The 16,062-nt window shown below is 43.7% G+C and overlaps 1 protein-coding gene across 4 annotated transcripts in view; it reads left to right on the forward strand.

The window, feature by feature from the left end:
* NEURL1 (neuralized E3 ubiquitin protein ligase 1) overlaps window positions 1-16,062 on the forward strand; it is a 144,917-nt gene that overhangs the window by 47,091 nt on the left and 81,764 nt on the right. The window contains exon 1 of one of the 4 annotated variants that reach the window (XM_030276347.4): window positions 13,653-13,784. The exons of 2 other annotated variants lie outside the window; for them this stretch is intronic. In XM_030276347.4, the coding sequence (XP_030132207.2) occupies window positions 13,760-13,784 (25 nt within the window). In that variant the 5' untranslated portion in view covers window positions 13,653-13,759. Of the gene's footprint in view, window positions 1-13,652; window positions 13,785-14,587; window positions 14,933-16,062 lie in introns of those variants that run through there. One more of the 4 variants, XM_030276346.4, reaches the window with a different exon arrangement.

The following is a 16,062-nucleotide window of genomic DNA, read 5'->3' on the forward strand; positions in this document are numbered from 1 at the left end:
GCAGACTTGTGTTAAAGACAGCTTGTAGAAGGCTGGCCATGCTGTTGTGTTGTCTTTTCTATTTATGGCATGTAACCTAAAATCTTTCTTTCAGGTTCTCTTGTTTTGGTTTGCTTTGTTTTTTAGGTTTGGTGTGTTTCTTTCCTGATGGATGTACAGGTATCTTGAGAGCTTTGAAGGACTCCTATAACATAAGAAAAGTTGCATTCTGCTTGACCAGTTATTCTCTTGTATATTTATATCTAGTTTTATTACTGCTGCTCTGCTTGTGTCAAGGTAGATGTAAGAAATAATAAACCAATTTAGGATGATGCTAAACAGAAGTGTACTTCTGGTGTTACAACTACATAATTCGACTTAGTTACTTCCAATCATGGAAGCATGTATATATTTGTAAGGTACTGAGTACCTTGGCCTCTTAAACTGTAAAACACTTAGCATTTCTGGGATTTGACAACACACATGGATATTTTGCTTTCTCACACATGTTCTTCTCAGCTGTATGTAAGTGTGAGAAATGGTTTAGAGAAGGGATGAACTTGGAGGATGTCCTAGGTCTATTCTAGCTGTAGAAATGTGGTATTCACATGCCCTCTGAACAGTTAGCTTTTTTAGGATTTCTCCTGAGAGAAGCTGTGAGAGAAGCAGAGAAAAGAGAATCAAAACAATTCTTATCTCATTTTCTGCTCCCTGTTTGTGCCCATGTGGAATGTGTTCTGGAGATTGTTTACCCAGGGTGATTGCTTGAATGGATTCCGGTGATGGTGTCTGGATTCATTGACCAGTTGGATCCATGAGTGTGTTGGGACTCTCGGCAGAAGAGTCACGGGTTTTTCTAGTTAGTTAGTGATAGTTCTTGTTAGTGTAATATAGTTATAGTATAATATAGTTTAATAAAGTAATTAATTAGCCTTCTGAAATCATTGTAGTTCTGCACATCATTCTTCCCACGCGTCAGGCATCCCAGCACTGATATAGAAAGAGGGCAGGTATTTTCCATTGGAGCTGTTTCTCTCTTTTCTGTCCCTCTAATTCCTCATGACTCATTTGCCTCATAAAGCTCCTGGACTGAACAGAGGCTCTGGAGCTCCCTGCAATTACTTATTTATTGAGCCATGGCAGAGCGAAGCCTACGAGCACAGAGCACACTGTGGTGTTGAGGAGTGCAACTCACACCCACCCTGCATAATGCAGGCACTCAGAATTCCATTTAGTTCCCTTGTTTCCTATTTTATACAACTTAGCAAACAGTGCTCTGTGCCACACGTGGCAAAAGGGAGCTGACTGCGGGAGAAGAGCGGATGTAAAGGAGCAGCAAAGGCTGTGGCAGCTGTGCTGCCCTGCTGCCACCCGTCCTCGTGTTTGGGGGACAAAGCCCTTTTCTCCTTGTCTTTTCCTTGGCTCCCATTTGGATAGAGCAGTGGTAAGGATGACCTTGGACATCCCTGTGTTGTCCTGTGTCCTGAACCACAGGTGGATGAGCAAAGACTGGTTTGCTGACCAGGAAGAAGATAGGCATGTGGAGAGACTGCTCCACATGGGAAGAGGAGTGAGGAATGACCAGTGAGATCCTGATCTCCACCCACAGCCTTGGTCTGACTCTGGCAACGATCAGAGCAGGTTCTGTCCCATATGAGATGTTTTGTTCTTAAGCCTCAAAGCAATAAAGTGCCTTAGTCATGTTTTGCCAACACTGATGGCATAAACATAGTGAAATGAGTGAGCTGCAGTGTAAGAGGGTGCTGTGGACATTATCCTCTGAACCAGGCATGCTGTGGGTTTTTTCCAGATTTCATTGCTGTTGACGGTCAGTCATCCTCTAGAGTCCTGGATACTGAAGACAGCATGTGTCAACTAAAATGGCTGAGTAGGTGACCTCTAGGAATGGAGATTTTGCTTTTGATAATTTTTTACATCACAAGCAAGAAAAATCACACTTGAAATTGCCACTTTGCTGGGAACGTGAGAAGAGGAGCCTAGGATGGTGGTGGTGCACAGAAGGTTATCCTTTGAAGGTGGCCTGGGAACATTGGGAAAGGTCACTGTGGGCTGCAGTGGCACCATGGACTGGGTGCTCTGTGTGTAGTGAACAGTTTGAATGGTCCCATTCCCAGTTCCTTAACTGACTTTGGTAAATCCATGATTTTTATACATATGCTAGTTAACGAAAGTTTCCCTGCTCCTGGTTGAACAATTAATTGCTTCTGACCTGTTAATAATGAGTTTTCATTCACTGCTCATTTCCCTGGCACAAGACAGAGCGCTCTTAATGATAATGCTTCTTCTTAGTGGTTGGATGATTGTAGCTGTTTGGTTTGGGAGGGGAAATGTACTTTCTCCAGATATTTCTGTTAGCACAGTTTTGCTTGTCTGTGCATTAATCAGTGATGAATGCAACTTATTTCTACATATGGTGGGTTCATGTTTGCTATTAGTGTTTCAGACCACTGTGAATGTCTACAGTCTGTCTGTCTGAGGGAAAATTGTGATATTGTGGCGATGTTGTAAGGCTTGGGCAATGAGGAGAAGCATTCATGCTGTTTGATTGTTGCATCTTTTAACTTTAAAATAGGTTTAAACCAGGTTTTTTTTTTGTTTTTTTTTTTTTTTTTTTTTTTTTTTTTGTTTTTGTTTTTTTTTTAATTTAATGATATAATTCCTATTTGAATAGGGAGAATAGCAAAATAACTTGCTCCAGCAGGGAAGCTTCCTGTACACAAACAGTAACCAGAAAAGAAGGTGAACTGAAACCCTGTGGCATTTGCAATTATTGCCATTTCTCTGGGGCTTGTATTGAGGGGCTTGCCAAGTGTCACAGCTGGTCCATCACCAGTGATGGTCCATTAAAAAGTTCTTTGTTGCTTGGCTTTCATCCCTTGTGAGAAGAGGGTAGAGGAGAGGGCAGCTCTCGAGCAATGTGTTCCAGTTCTATGCATCTGATGCTGGTTGCCTCTCATCAGGAGTCTGACCCTCAGCTGGTCAGGGGTGGCACTCTGGGGTCCTCAAAGGACCTGGGGTCTGACCCAGCTGTGACACCCCTGGTCCTGCTGGCATGTTTAGATGTCAGCATTCATCCTGCATTGCTCTTTCTCCTCTCCACACCTTGCCTGGTGTTGGAGCTCTCTCTCTCCATGGTGCCTCTTCATGTTACTCTTTGCTAATTTAAAAAGGGAGAAGAAAGCCAGGTGGTGTCAGGTTCCACTGTTTGTGCTGCTAATTCACCCTCTTACAGTCCTACTCTGTAATTTTCCCTGTGACTAAAGAGAAATCATTCCACCCAGTGCTCCAGTTTTTTTTTTTTCATTTCTAACAAGGTTTTTCAAGAGTGCAGAGAATAAGTGAAGAACCCCCATATTTTCTTCTTTAGAAGACCAAATTTTATTCTTTTGATTAAAAAACATGAACACCTGACTTGTTAGGTAAAAAACCAGATGGTAGAAGATTGAGGGTTAGTGTGCACACACAAAACATCTGCTGTGCAGATAGGATTTAGAAAATGATGATATCAGAGCCTATTGCATCCCACAGGCTGTAAATTGTGGAAATATTCCTAAAAAACAGAGCTCCCAGAATAGGACGTAACCTCAGCTTTGACTGCCCTGAAATGCCAGGCCTGGATCTAGTTCTGTTGGCTTGATAATGGTCTGCTACTTACCCAAAGGTTAATTGTTTAAGGTTAAGTTCCTTACCCCATTTTTCTGCTGTCCCCCAGTGCAGGTCTGCTGCCTGCATGATTAATCCATTGTGTATGCCAGATGTGATAGTCCGAGTCCTGTTTCTCTGTTCTGCCTTGTTATCTTCATTATATGTTCTGTGCTCAGAGAGATATAAATTTCTGAGTATCATGCTTTCCATAGTGACTGCTCAGCAGCCATATCATTATGGTCTTAAAGATACAAGGCCAGATGCTTTCATTTATACTGGATAAGCCTCTGAGGCTTATACGATCAGTTCCCAAACAATAATTTACAGAAATATTCTGCCTTTTGCATTCCAAGAACTTAGGTTTGAAGGCTACTTTGACAATAAATTACTTGCAACAAATTTTATCCAAATTATCTTCTATTTCTATGTTGTATTTTAATCTATTTTTCTCTCACATGTTCTTTTGCTTGGTGTCTTTATAGATTTAACTTGATTATCCAAATGGAAAATCTCATCTTAAATGTGTGTCAGCATAACCAGCTTTTACAAGCATGAAAACTCTCCAGATTATGACACCTTTGTACTGTGAAAATGAAAGTTTAAAATCATATGCTGCCTGTGGTGTATTATTTATCTATCTCATAGGCAATTAACTACAGCAATTTGTATGAGTCTGACAAAGCAAATGTCATATGTTGTTTCCATTTCTGCTTTTGTTTTGCTTCACTGGCAAAATTCTTACTGATTTCAGTAGTGGCAGATTAAGCCTTGCGTATGTTTAATTTTCATAAACCAGCAAAATGTATTTCCTCTTCATTATGCCCATTTCCTTTAAATAATTCTGTGTGTCTTTACACAACTCTCCCACTCAAATTTCAGCATCTTCCAAGTCTCCTTCCTTGGCTCAAGTTGTCTAAATCCCAACAAGCATTGGCTCAGACTATGGTTTTACCCAACTAAGAGCCCATCCCTGCTGTGGGAGAGGGACACTGCTTCTGTTTGCTAGAAGGTGAAATAAGGTATTGAATAAAGGTGTTTTCTGCATTGCCTGGGTTTTGAGCCTGTTAAGTGTTTCGCAGACTTGCAAAGAAGCCAATGGATAGATGGTGTCAGCAATGTAGTGTAGGCTGTGAGTAAAAAAGTAGTTACTGAGCTTTAGGTGAGCATGGACAATATCCAGGAAGGCCAGCAGGCAAGTCCTGGTGTTTGAGCGCCCAGGGTCAGGTGGCTCCCTGCACTCCCCAAGGGCAGCCCATTCAAAGGGGAGTTGCTCAGGGGCACTGTGGTGTGTGTCTTGTACGTATTCTCTTAAATAAACCTCTGCCTTGACAGCAGGTTTGGAGTTTGTCTTGAAGCAAAAACTAATGACTGGGAAGATCACAAGCTCCTGAGACATGGATCTTCAATACACTTGAAACTGTTAAAAAGAGCATCATCTGAAATGGCCTCATCTCCATGTAGTGTACAGACCTGTGCTGCTAACATGGAATATGCAGAGATATTTATCTTGTCATGCCCATGTCTTATGTTCATATCTTAATCTAGATGGAGAGAAAAAGATTTATACTTTTGAACTAATCTGCATTAATGAAAAACATTCTCTTCTGTCCTCTCACTGAAGCTTGAAGGGAAAAAGTAGTCTCTGAAGTGGGGGTGAGACCACAGTCAGACCTTGAATGAAGTCTTGGAAATGTCCATGGACTCAATTCATTGTGTGTGAGTTAGAAGTATGTCAGAGTGCAATTTGATGAAGATCTGCTTGAAGTTGGGGAGCACTGAGCATCAGTTGTCTGTGTTTTCTCTTCGGAGGTAAAAGCTGGGTAAGAGTCAAGTAGGGATTCCCCTGGGATATGCAAGTGTTTCCTGTGGACAAGGACATGTTGCTGCCACAAAAAGTGGTGCTGGTACTGGCCCCTCAAGCTACACAAGAAGAGATTAGTGAAAATGTCCAGTTTAGAAAATCCGGTGAAGAGTGTGGTGGCGGATCTGCTTTAGAGGCTCAGGTGAGTATTTGCTTTCAATAGAGCAGTGTAGGTGGATACTGGGGGAAAGCCTGGTTAGAGACTGTCAGCATTATGATGACTGTGGCTGAACTGTGCTGATAAAGCCACTGAAGATGGACATTTTGTCCATGTGGCTACATAAGACTGAAGTGACAGGAGTCATCATAGTTGTCACGAAGCTGCAAAAGTGAAAATGCTTTTGTGCAGCTAAAATGTCTCCAGGACATAAGAACAGCTGAGTTAAGATGACCTGATAGGGAGGGAGAGACACTCTGTTTGGATTGGTGTTGTAAATGATGTAACTGCTGATTTTTACTAGCCTGGGGTATGGCTCACAGGTCACCTTGAACAAGCAAATAGCTGCACAGAATAGCTTAGAGTTTTTAAGTCATTCTGTGGAACATACACTTTGGTCCTAATAAGCAGTGTTTATTAATCATTGAAACTCAATTTCTTTGATTCTAATCGCGAACATTATTTTTAGTCCCTCATGCTGAACAGAGTTCAGATGTATTTTTTCTGCTCAAGAAACCAGTTGTACTGGGGTCAAATCCTGCCTATTATTAGGAATGTGTGTATTTAATAAAATATCTTGTTTATATCTAAGTTAAGCATTTCTTTTTTCTTAGATAGGTGTGATTTAATGTTTCTGTTTTAAGATGTTTTTCTCTGTTCCTGCAAAACCAAATAATAGTTTGGGAGACCAAGAGAAGGAAGGGTGGGAAGAAGCAGACATCTAAGTAAAACATATGTTGAATGGGAAAAAAATCAGTCATCCTGGGTTCTGGGCCTGTGATTATTTCCACATGCCTGGACTGTATCACTGTGCTGTGTGCCATTAATGTCATTTGATGCTTTATGCCAGAGTGGATTTTTTGTATGTGCTGGTGAGATTGCAGGATTGGGACCTTGATGGGTAAATGCTGCCAGTGCCATGTGGGCACTGAGGGGGTGCTGCACCTTTCCAAACCCCCTTCTTGTGCTGCGTGTGTGGGCACATGCCCAGCCAGCCCAGCAGCTCCTGAAGTGCCAACAAATGCCTGGCTGGTTAAGGAGCCTCCAGACAGGCAGCAAAGCTTGTCCTCAGCTCTTTTTAAGAAAAACTAACAAGAAAACTGGCTAATCTAACCCCACCTTGTAAAAACTGATATTTTTAACTGGTGCTTGGGGCTGGAAGGAGGTTGAAAAGAAGCTTGATGTTCCTATTCAAAGGGTCCTGTGTGTCCAGAAGAAATACCAGCCCCTTATTTTTGTGAGGGCTGATTTGTGAGAATGCGAGGCCTTGGGATCCATTGCCATTCCCTTTGGTTCATGGTGAAAGGAAAAGAGATTTGCTTGCTCCCTCCAAATAAAAACACAGAGGAGTTTTCTAGGCCAGAAAACTACTTTTTTCCCCCTTTTCTTTCCTTTTTTTGTTGTTACTTGAGCTTGCCAGATTGGTCTGCTCTCCACTCTCCAAGTGTGTGGGCGGCACAGAAGAGGTTGCAGAGACAAAGAATTGGGGGAGGGAGGAAGGAGAAGTGAAAAAGACCTTTGGATTGGAGGCATGGTGTATGGGAGGAAGAGGCACAATGGCAGGAGCAGTTGGAGTTGTTTTGGTTTGCGGAAGTTTGCCGCAGATCACAAGAGGCTGTGGTAGGTCAGAGACGCTCAGTCTAGATGCTGCAGTGGTGAATACATTAGCATGGTTTAGATCCTGGGGATATGGACATTTTTCTGTGTTTGGTAATATGAGTCTCACGTCCCGCCCTGATCCCTTCTCCTGGAAATGGAGATGTGGGATGGAGAAGTGACTGGAGGGAAACATGACCATTGCTCTACTCAGTACAATATTTGCACTTTATGTTAATCTGCTTTGTGCTTTGATAAAGTAGCTATAAAACAAGTGGCATTTGGTAAAGGTAAAGCTGTGATATTTTTTTTGTCTGATTGAAGACAGGACTGCTTAAGTCCTCTTTTCCTCAGCTGAAGAGCCAAAACTCTTTTCTAATTCCAATAATAGCTACCCCCAGTCTACTGCATCTGGCTTGTGACCTTTCATGATACTTCTGTGAGATTCAGTTAGAGTCAAAATGTCTTTTCATCTGAATAATAGAAGAAAGGAGTTACAGGACATAAAAAGGGAGGAAGGGTAAATTTCAGGTAAAATGATAAAGCCACAAAGAGTCTAGGATGGGGAGGTACAAAACATCAGTATCTGGTGAGGGAGAAGTAGAAGACCAGAGAATAGTGAGTTAGAGATGAACAGAGGGAGTGGAAAGGGGCAACACCTGTAACAGTCATAACATGATTTATTTGGTATTTATACCAGCAAGATTCCTTTCACCAGGGCTGAAAAATTCACCCTTGCCATTCATTTTGTCCTTGAAGTATTTGACCTCCAGCTCCTTTCGTTCCCTGGAGACCAATGTAAATGAGCTTGTGAAAGCAGCTCTGTACAGGAAAGTTCCAAAGTAAGTCCCATTTCCTCTGAGATGGCCCTGTCTCAGGAGACAGGGAAGTTTTGGGGTGAAAAGGGGTGCATGAGAAGCTATTCCTGAATGAGGATCACTGAGTGTCTTCTGTGACCCCAGGAGCCTTTAAAAGCCCCGGCTAAAACTTTCTATGGGCACATGCAGTGGGGGACATTCTCATGGACATGTGGTGTGAGCCTCCCTGCCCATCTTGCCAGCCCAAAAGGTTTCTTTTGGATCCTGCTGCCCTTCACTGTCCTCTCTGGAGGACTTTCAGCAGGGTAATAAAAAGGTGTTTCTCTGCTGGGCTAATATTTACATCACAAACATACAGTGCCTTTGCTTGGTTACAAACATCCCTGCATGTAAGCGAGAGGCTTTTCTGGGAAAGGGTGGCACAGGAAACAGAGAGGTTATTCACTCTTATCATTTTATCTGCTAAGAAAAGTCTTTAGCAACTGCATTTCTTTTGACGAGGGAACACTATTTAGATTACAAAGTCAGGCTCTCAAAAGCTGTGACGTGCTGGAGTGGAAGTTGTCTATCTGACCTTGGTGCCGGTGCTTTTTGATTACCTTATTTACCTCTTTGGTTTCACAGAGACCAGCCTGTGCCCTTTCTAGAGGGCAGTGAATGAAGATTGTTAGAATGAATTAACCTGTTGCTTGAAAAGATCCTTATTCATACTTTTGAAAAAACTCAAAATGTGCTTCTTTAGCTTAGGCATAGAAGCATCACCTCTTCCTACAGGAATATTGTGAAAGTGAATGTAGTGTTTGCTCTGCAGTCACATGTTAAAGCAAAAATGCCATAAAAATGCTGTTGATTCTAGCTGGTAGTTTAGTTTTTCAGTGCAGAATTTGGATGTTGCCTGTGATAAAGTGTGAATGAGCTACTTATGTAATATAAAAGTATATATATTATACCAATATTCCCTGTAACTTTGTGTTGAAAGACATTAAACTTGGGTTGCTAAAGTCTGCCACAACGCCTTATCATGTGATACTTTTCAAAGTTTCCAAATATTTAATAGCCACAAAACTGGGCTTGAAATAACACATTTCTCAATTCTCAGTTCTGCCATGTTGTAATTGTGCTGTACCTCCAGTTGAAGTAAAAATAAAGATATTCTCATGAGATTAAAGAAAATATTTGCTTTAAGATATAAACTTTAATTTTCTCTCTAGTTCTGAAAACATAACTTAATTCACGTGAGTGTTATAAATCAGCATTTCTCTGGTTTTTAAAATTACAGTGTTTCTTCTGTTGACATGTTTTTATATTCATTTTCCATTTTATTTGGATAAGTCTAAGATTCTTTTGACTCTTGTGCTTGAAGAGGTAATGTGAAATGGCAGTGAGAGGCAAAGCTATTACTTTAGCATGGAAATGAAGGTCAGAGCTGGAGGCATTTGAAGGCCTGGTTGGTGTCATGCACAGCATGATACTTGCCCTCAGGAATGGGCTTCTGGCAGATTGCAGGGGACCTTGCCCCAGACAGACACAGTTTTCCTGTATCATTTAAAAGCTCCTGGTTAGCTCAGTGCAATATTTTATTGCCAAGCTCATCTTACATTGAATTCTGTGCTGTTTAGTCCTTGCTTCCTTCTTAGTTTCCCACAGTGTTTTCTCAATATATTATCCCAAAAGTACTCAAGGAAGAGGGAGAACTCTTGGCTTTTGGTGCAATAATTTCTTTCTGACACCTTCATGCACTGAGTCACTCTCTTTAAAGGTAAACCCTCCATCCAGTGGGGGCTTGTGAGCATGTACATGTTGATGGAAAAATGTTGTGCAATTTGGCTTGAGGTCAGTTCAGTTCCTTTACGTAGAAATCCTTCTTTTTGCTCAGCTTTTTGTCCCTCTCCAACACTGCTGTCTCTTTTCCCCTCCTGCAGACAGTTAAGCAGGGAGGTTATGATAAAACGCCGAGTGCTGGCAGTGTCAGAGTTAAGACTTGAAGTCCTGTGGCAGCTTTGGTTTTACATAAACAGGGGTGACAGCCCTTGAGCAGAGGCATGAGGCCTCTGGCTCTCCTTCACTGAATCAGTCCACAACCTGGACATCCATTGCAACACCTCCCTGATGTCTTTATTGCCCTGCCAGAGACAGCCTTTACCACTGTGCTGCTGCAGCTCCTGTCACTAAAGCAAACACAGCTGATGTCTCATTTAAGCTAAGTGCAAATGGGAGGTGGTTAGTCAGCCTAAAGATTTTTTCCTGTCCTTAAATTCCCCTTTCTGCTGTGCCTGCAGGGAATTGTATTGGGGTAATTGAGCCACCTGGGTTAGCAGTTGCAGTGCTGTAGTTTGCAGGTATGAGTCGTAATTTTGATTGTAAGAATTTCAGAATTCGAGAATTGAATGAATGTAAGAATTTCAAAATTCAATAATTTTGAATTTCCTTTGACTTACATTGTGAGATTTGGCTTTCATCCAGAGCTGCAGTTTTATAATAATGTTTAATAATGACATAACTTGTTATATTCCCAAATGGCTGCATAAACGTCAACTAATCAGCATATTGCTTGCTGCAGCAGGATCTGTGTCTTTGTATTGCAGATAAAGGATTGAAGGTGGAGACACACCTTTTGTCTAAGTCACCTCTGTTAATGGCAATAAATTAATTTGAAAAGAATGCATAGAAGGCAAGGTTTCCTAGCTGTTTCTTATGCATGCTGGTGAGACATTTTTTTCTTGGATGCTTTCTACTGAGAACATAATTTTTCCTCTGAAGTTACAATGGCAGAGGTTCCTGAAGGAAATCTGTTTTCTGTACAGGTGAAGCCTCTCCCTAGTAGCAGTCAGAGACTCGTGCTGAAAAAAGGCCTTAGAATGTGTTCCCATAAATTATCGTATCTTCCCAGATGAACTCCACTAGCTGCGAGCTACTGCATTGAGTGAAAAAGGGCAATTTCTAGTCAATCTGTTTGTTACCATAGAGTCAAGTGTAAGTGGTAATAGAGAAACTGATTGCAGCTTTTAAACCTGAAAGTCACTGAGAGAAGATTCCATGTACCTGGTGAATATTAGATTGATTTCCAGAGTTCTCACCTTTTACCCATGCTGATATTCAAGGAAACTTCTTGGACTGTTTCTTGGCTGGATGTCTCTACCTGCAGCACCGTTAAAGGAGATGTGATCCCCATCAAGAGCGGTTTTATTTCTTGTTTTGTCACGCTAACAAAGTGTAAACTCCAGTTGTCCATAGAGCCAAATCCAGTTCCAAAGGACTTCTAGCTACATGAGGCTTGCATGAACTGGATTTTCATTTTCTTGGCCTGGCCTATGCATAACTATGATCTTACTCTTGATGTCCCTGAGTTGGAGTTTTCATCCTTTTCTTCTTCTCTCTTTGTATCTTCTTCTGCGTTTCCTCCTGTGCAAGACAGGTCTCGGCAGAGCTGGTTCTCCCTGCTGTAGTTCTCTGCAGGTATCTCTTCTGCTTTCCCTCAGTCAGGGTTAAATGGGCTGTTTGTTTGTGTTGGCCTGTCTTTTCTTTGGCATCCTCCTTGCTGACCTGCCAGCCTTCTTACCAGGACACCGGGAAAGCAATGCAGATAGTCATAACCCTTCCTGGTCACCCTGCCTGGTACCCAGGGCTAGGGATTTTATCCTGGGAGGGCTGGGAGAGGTGCCCCATTGTCTGCTCAAGGCTGCTTGGAAAGATCCAATATTTTAGCTAATACATGGCTTGATGTCCATTAATCTATTTTCAGAAGTACTCTGTAGCCTCAGCATCCTACTCTTGTGGTTAATAAGTATATTTAGCAAGATCAGACACTGCCTCAAAATACTCCTGCAGCAGATTTCTCCTGGCTTGGACAGCAACACTGCTGCTTGGCCGGAGTTTGCTGGATGCAGTTCATGAATGGAAATGGATTTAGGGGCTGGGTTTTTGTTGGGTCCAACCTAATACCTTTGTCAGTGATTTAGAAGGGTGTGCAAATGGTGATGTTATTGATTTTTATACTTGACGCCAAAATGGGAGGCCTTGTCCTTATTGACAAGGGCAAAGAAACAGCCCAAGGGGACCGAGAGTGTATCGACAGAGAGAACTGTAAAACAGGAACGGGGCAATAGGTAGGTTTTCCCTTTGTCTAGAGGAGAACCTGTAACATGAAAGACTGAGGAGTAATTTGGAATAGATAAAGGTCTGAAATGGACTTGGAGGTGACCAGAACAAATCAGCAGTAAGTTTCAGTGTGATATGTCTATGAAAGAAAGATTTGACATATGGCAAATAATCCTCAAGGAATTACCACAGAACAGGGCAGACAGGCCATTCTACTGCTGGGGATGGCTCTGAGGGTCTGTGTCCCCCAGGAGCTGCTCCACAGCACTGGGGGAAGCTCAGGGGTGGGAGGGGCTGCTGGACTCTTTTGGAAAAAAAACTCCAATTTTAAAATCAATTGAAATTGTTTATAATTTTCTGCCAAACAGGATGACTCATTCTGGCAGTCTGCCCTCTCCACCCTCCCCTTCAGACAAACAAACAAAGCCAATAAGATGGAAAAAATAAAATAATCAGACAAGATAGCAATTCACACTTTTCCTTCTGGAAAACAAAGGGCTTAATTTTTTTTTTTTTAAGACATCATTTCAGAGCTGGATTGAATGACCATAACTTGAAAAAATGAGGTAAAAATAACTCTGAAAATAAAATGGTTCATTTTGAGTTAAAGAAACATTTTGTTCAGTGAGACGCACAAAGCATTCATTTTTGGGCCAACATGAAATTATATTTTTTTTTCTAGCAATCTCTTGGTTGAGGCAGTGAACCAAGAAGTCAATTATTCACAGAGCTGTAGCAAGATTAAGGTAAGGATGGAAAGCAGAGCTGAAATGAGAAACTGAGGGAGAAAACTTGGGATTGAATGTCCAAGTCAATCTTCATTCCTCCAAGTGAAATGTGGTATTTGATGTTGTAAATTTCTGGACCCTTTGCCTGAGAGGGTGAGGTGCCCCCCAGAAGATGAAACCAGCAGTATCCTTGTGGCATCTGTGGGTCCCCAGCAGCCAGGGAGCAGATCATGGTGCTGTGATGGGTTGGTGTGACCTGAAAGATGTCCTGCACCCACACCACAGTGCCTGGGGGGGTGAGTCCTCACCCCACCTGCTGCTGCTGTAAATGCAGCATCATCTGGGCAGGGGGAAAAAAAATAGAAGAGAAAAAAAGTAAGATTCTTCTTCTGCCAAGAAGCTGCCATGAGCTCTGCAGAGTGTGACTTTGGGCAGGGATGAGCAGAGTGCTGCCTGCGTGCTGCTCAGCAGAGGAAGAGCTGCTGCTTGGCTCTGGAGTCCGGGTGCACGTCTTGGCTGGGCAGGTGGGAGTAGAGGGTGAGCCGGCAGTGGAGACTGGATGGAGGGCTCGGGAGAGGCTCCTCTTGCAGGTTGAAAATGCTGGACACAGCTTTCCTCAGGCACACAGAACTAGTGCAAACACCCTGACTGTGCCTTTTGGCTTGGGCTTTTTTTGCACTGCCTTTTTTTTTTTTTTCTTTTCTTTTTTTTTTCTTTTTCTTTTTTTTTTTTTTTTTTTTTTTTCCAGAAGTGCTGAGACCTCAGCGCACAGACATCCTAAGCAAATAATCCTTACAACACAGGCAAGAGAAAATCTTATTTTCCTTTTTTCCGGTGGCAGAATCGAGGCAGTGGGATGGCAGGATTTGCCCAGCACCATGGTAAGAGTTGGGAGGCAGGGCTGCTCTCGCGGCTGCACAAGTTTGACTCCCGCTCCTTTGCAGAAAGAGGAGCGACTGCGGCGCTGCATAAAGATGCATGAGCTGGTTTTCATCGAGCCAGCTGGGATCTGCCGGGGCTGGCTGTGGCAGCTCGGTGCCTGCTGTGTTAATTTATCCATAGAGCAGTGGACAGGAGAGATGCAGGGAGAGGAGTGAGTAGGCAGGGGCGTGCGGTGCTGGAGATGGAGGGGAGGGAAGGAGCAAGCTCCTGCACGAACTGCGGGATGCAGAGAGCAACCGAGGGACCATCCCTGGCTGCGGTCCCCTGCGCACGTCCTGCACCACTCTCGGCATCCCCCTGCTTTTTCTAACGCTGGCCATTATCCGTCAGCAGAGGTAATGAGCTGGAGCGCTTCAGGAAGCATTTTATCTGGGCTGAGCATGCGAGCCCCACACGAAAGAGTTTACGGGGGGTAATGTTTTTATTACTTCAGCCTGTGGCGAACCATTCTGCGTTTCGAGCACTTCTTTATTAAATAATTAATAATTATTAATATTAACAAATATTAATATTAATAAAACAATTAGATAATTAATAATTAACCTGCAAAAGCCGTTTGAAGACTGGTGAATGTCTGGTAATAAATTTTGTTTAACTTTTCTTTTCCCCCATTCTAATTTGTTCCAGGGTTTTATAGTGGGGGGCAAAAGTTTCACGTGGCCAGGGTCGTTTGGTTTTATAAATGAGTTCTTAATTTTTGTTTTCTTAATTTTGCCCCGTGGAGTCAGCGCCTCCTGCTTTGTCCTTAGCATTGCCAGGGCTCCGGGTGCCGCCGGGTTCGCAGCCCCGCGCAGGGATGCCTCCGCCTGCCGCGCTCCGCGCTGCGTGCGTGGGGAGGGGGACACGCTGTGTCGGTGAGACGCCGGCAGCTATTTCAGGAAGCCGCGAAGTCTCCTCCTTCTATGTAAATAAAGATGACAGCTCGGAGCGGCGGTGCCGCGGCGGGAGGCGCGGGTGTGGGCGGGGGCTGCCGGCGCGGGGCAGCCGGGTCCCGCGTGGGCCGGGCACTGCGGAGCGGAGCCGGAGCCGGAGCCGGGCGGGGGCTGCGCCGACATGGGGGGGCAGGTGACGAGAAACCTGCTCTACGGTAAGGACCGACCGCCCCGCACCGCGGGAGGCGGCTGGGAAAGGTGCGGCCGGGGATGCGGGGATGCGGATTCTGCCCGACTCGTCCTCCCGGAGCATCCCGCTCCAGGAGCGGGGCTGGCCCGGGCTGGGCCGGGGCTCGTCAGGCTGAACACGAGGATAAGGCGTCTGTACCTGCCCGGGCAGCGCTGACGGGCTCGCAGTGAGGTGTCAGGGTGGAAGGAGAAGTAACTGTGTCCGTGTGTATCCGTGTGCGCTTTCTGACAGCCCCACGGGAAACGCCAGCCCTGATGCCAAGGTTACTGCCAGGCAGCTGAGCGGGCGCTCAGAGCAGTCACCTTATTTCTCCGTTCCACCAGCCGTTTCTTCTTAGCTGAATTGATAAGGTTTGGAATGAATGTCGGTGTGAATTGACGAAGTAGCTCTCTCCCTGGGTTTGCTGGGTGATGTACAGCGGGGCGAGGGAGGAGCTGGAGAGGGACTGGAGTACCCTGCACAGCCCGGCGTTAAAGCAGAATGTGAATCTATGGACAGTGTGCAGTGTGAGATATGTCCCTGCCTGCACAAATCCCGTGCAGTAAATACTGTGAGAATACTGCAGTCCTTAGTATTAAACCTGTGTTTTGCTCTGAGATGTTCTGTGTGGGCTTGAAGGTAGGATGTGTGCTGCATGCTCAGTGAGGTGTGAATGGGGTTTTCAGAGACTCTTCCTTGTCACGATAGTAAACATGGATATGGAAGACACAGGTAAAGCACTGTGTGGGTTTGGAGTATCTCGTATCCTTTCTTTGAATAGAGATACATGAGGTATATACATTTACACTGTGAATATTCATATTACAGCCCCGATTCTTCTCATATTTTCTACCAAGTCCAAACACTATAGTTTAAGGAACAAATAGGCATAGTTAGGGAGTAAATTACTCTCCCCAAATATATTTAGGAAGATGATAGAGATTTTTTTATTTGTTCATTGTTTTTGTTCTGAAGTTTCTGTGGCTTGACCTTATTTCTTATTTAACCTCATGATATTCATGCAGTATGCAGAATAACTGTACTGCTGGGTCACCAAAAAAAAAAAAAGCTTTGGCTGTCATCTTGTGATTGTAAGTGCCTTTTCCCCTCTGAAGC

Source organism: Taeniopygia guttata, chromosome 6 (assembly GCF_048771995.1).
Source record: "Taeniopygia guttata chromosome 6, bTaeGut7.mat, whole genome shotgun sequence".
Taxonomy (NCBI): Eukaryota; Metazoa; Chordata; class Aves; order Passeriformes; family Estrildidae; genus Taeniopygia; species Taeniopygia guttata.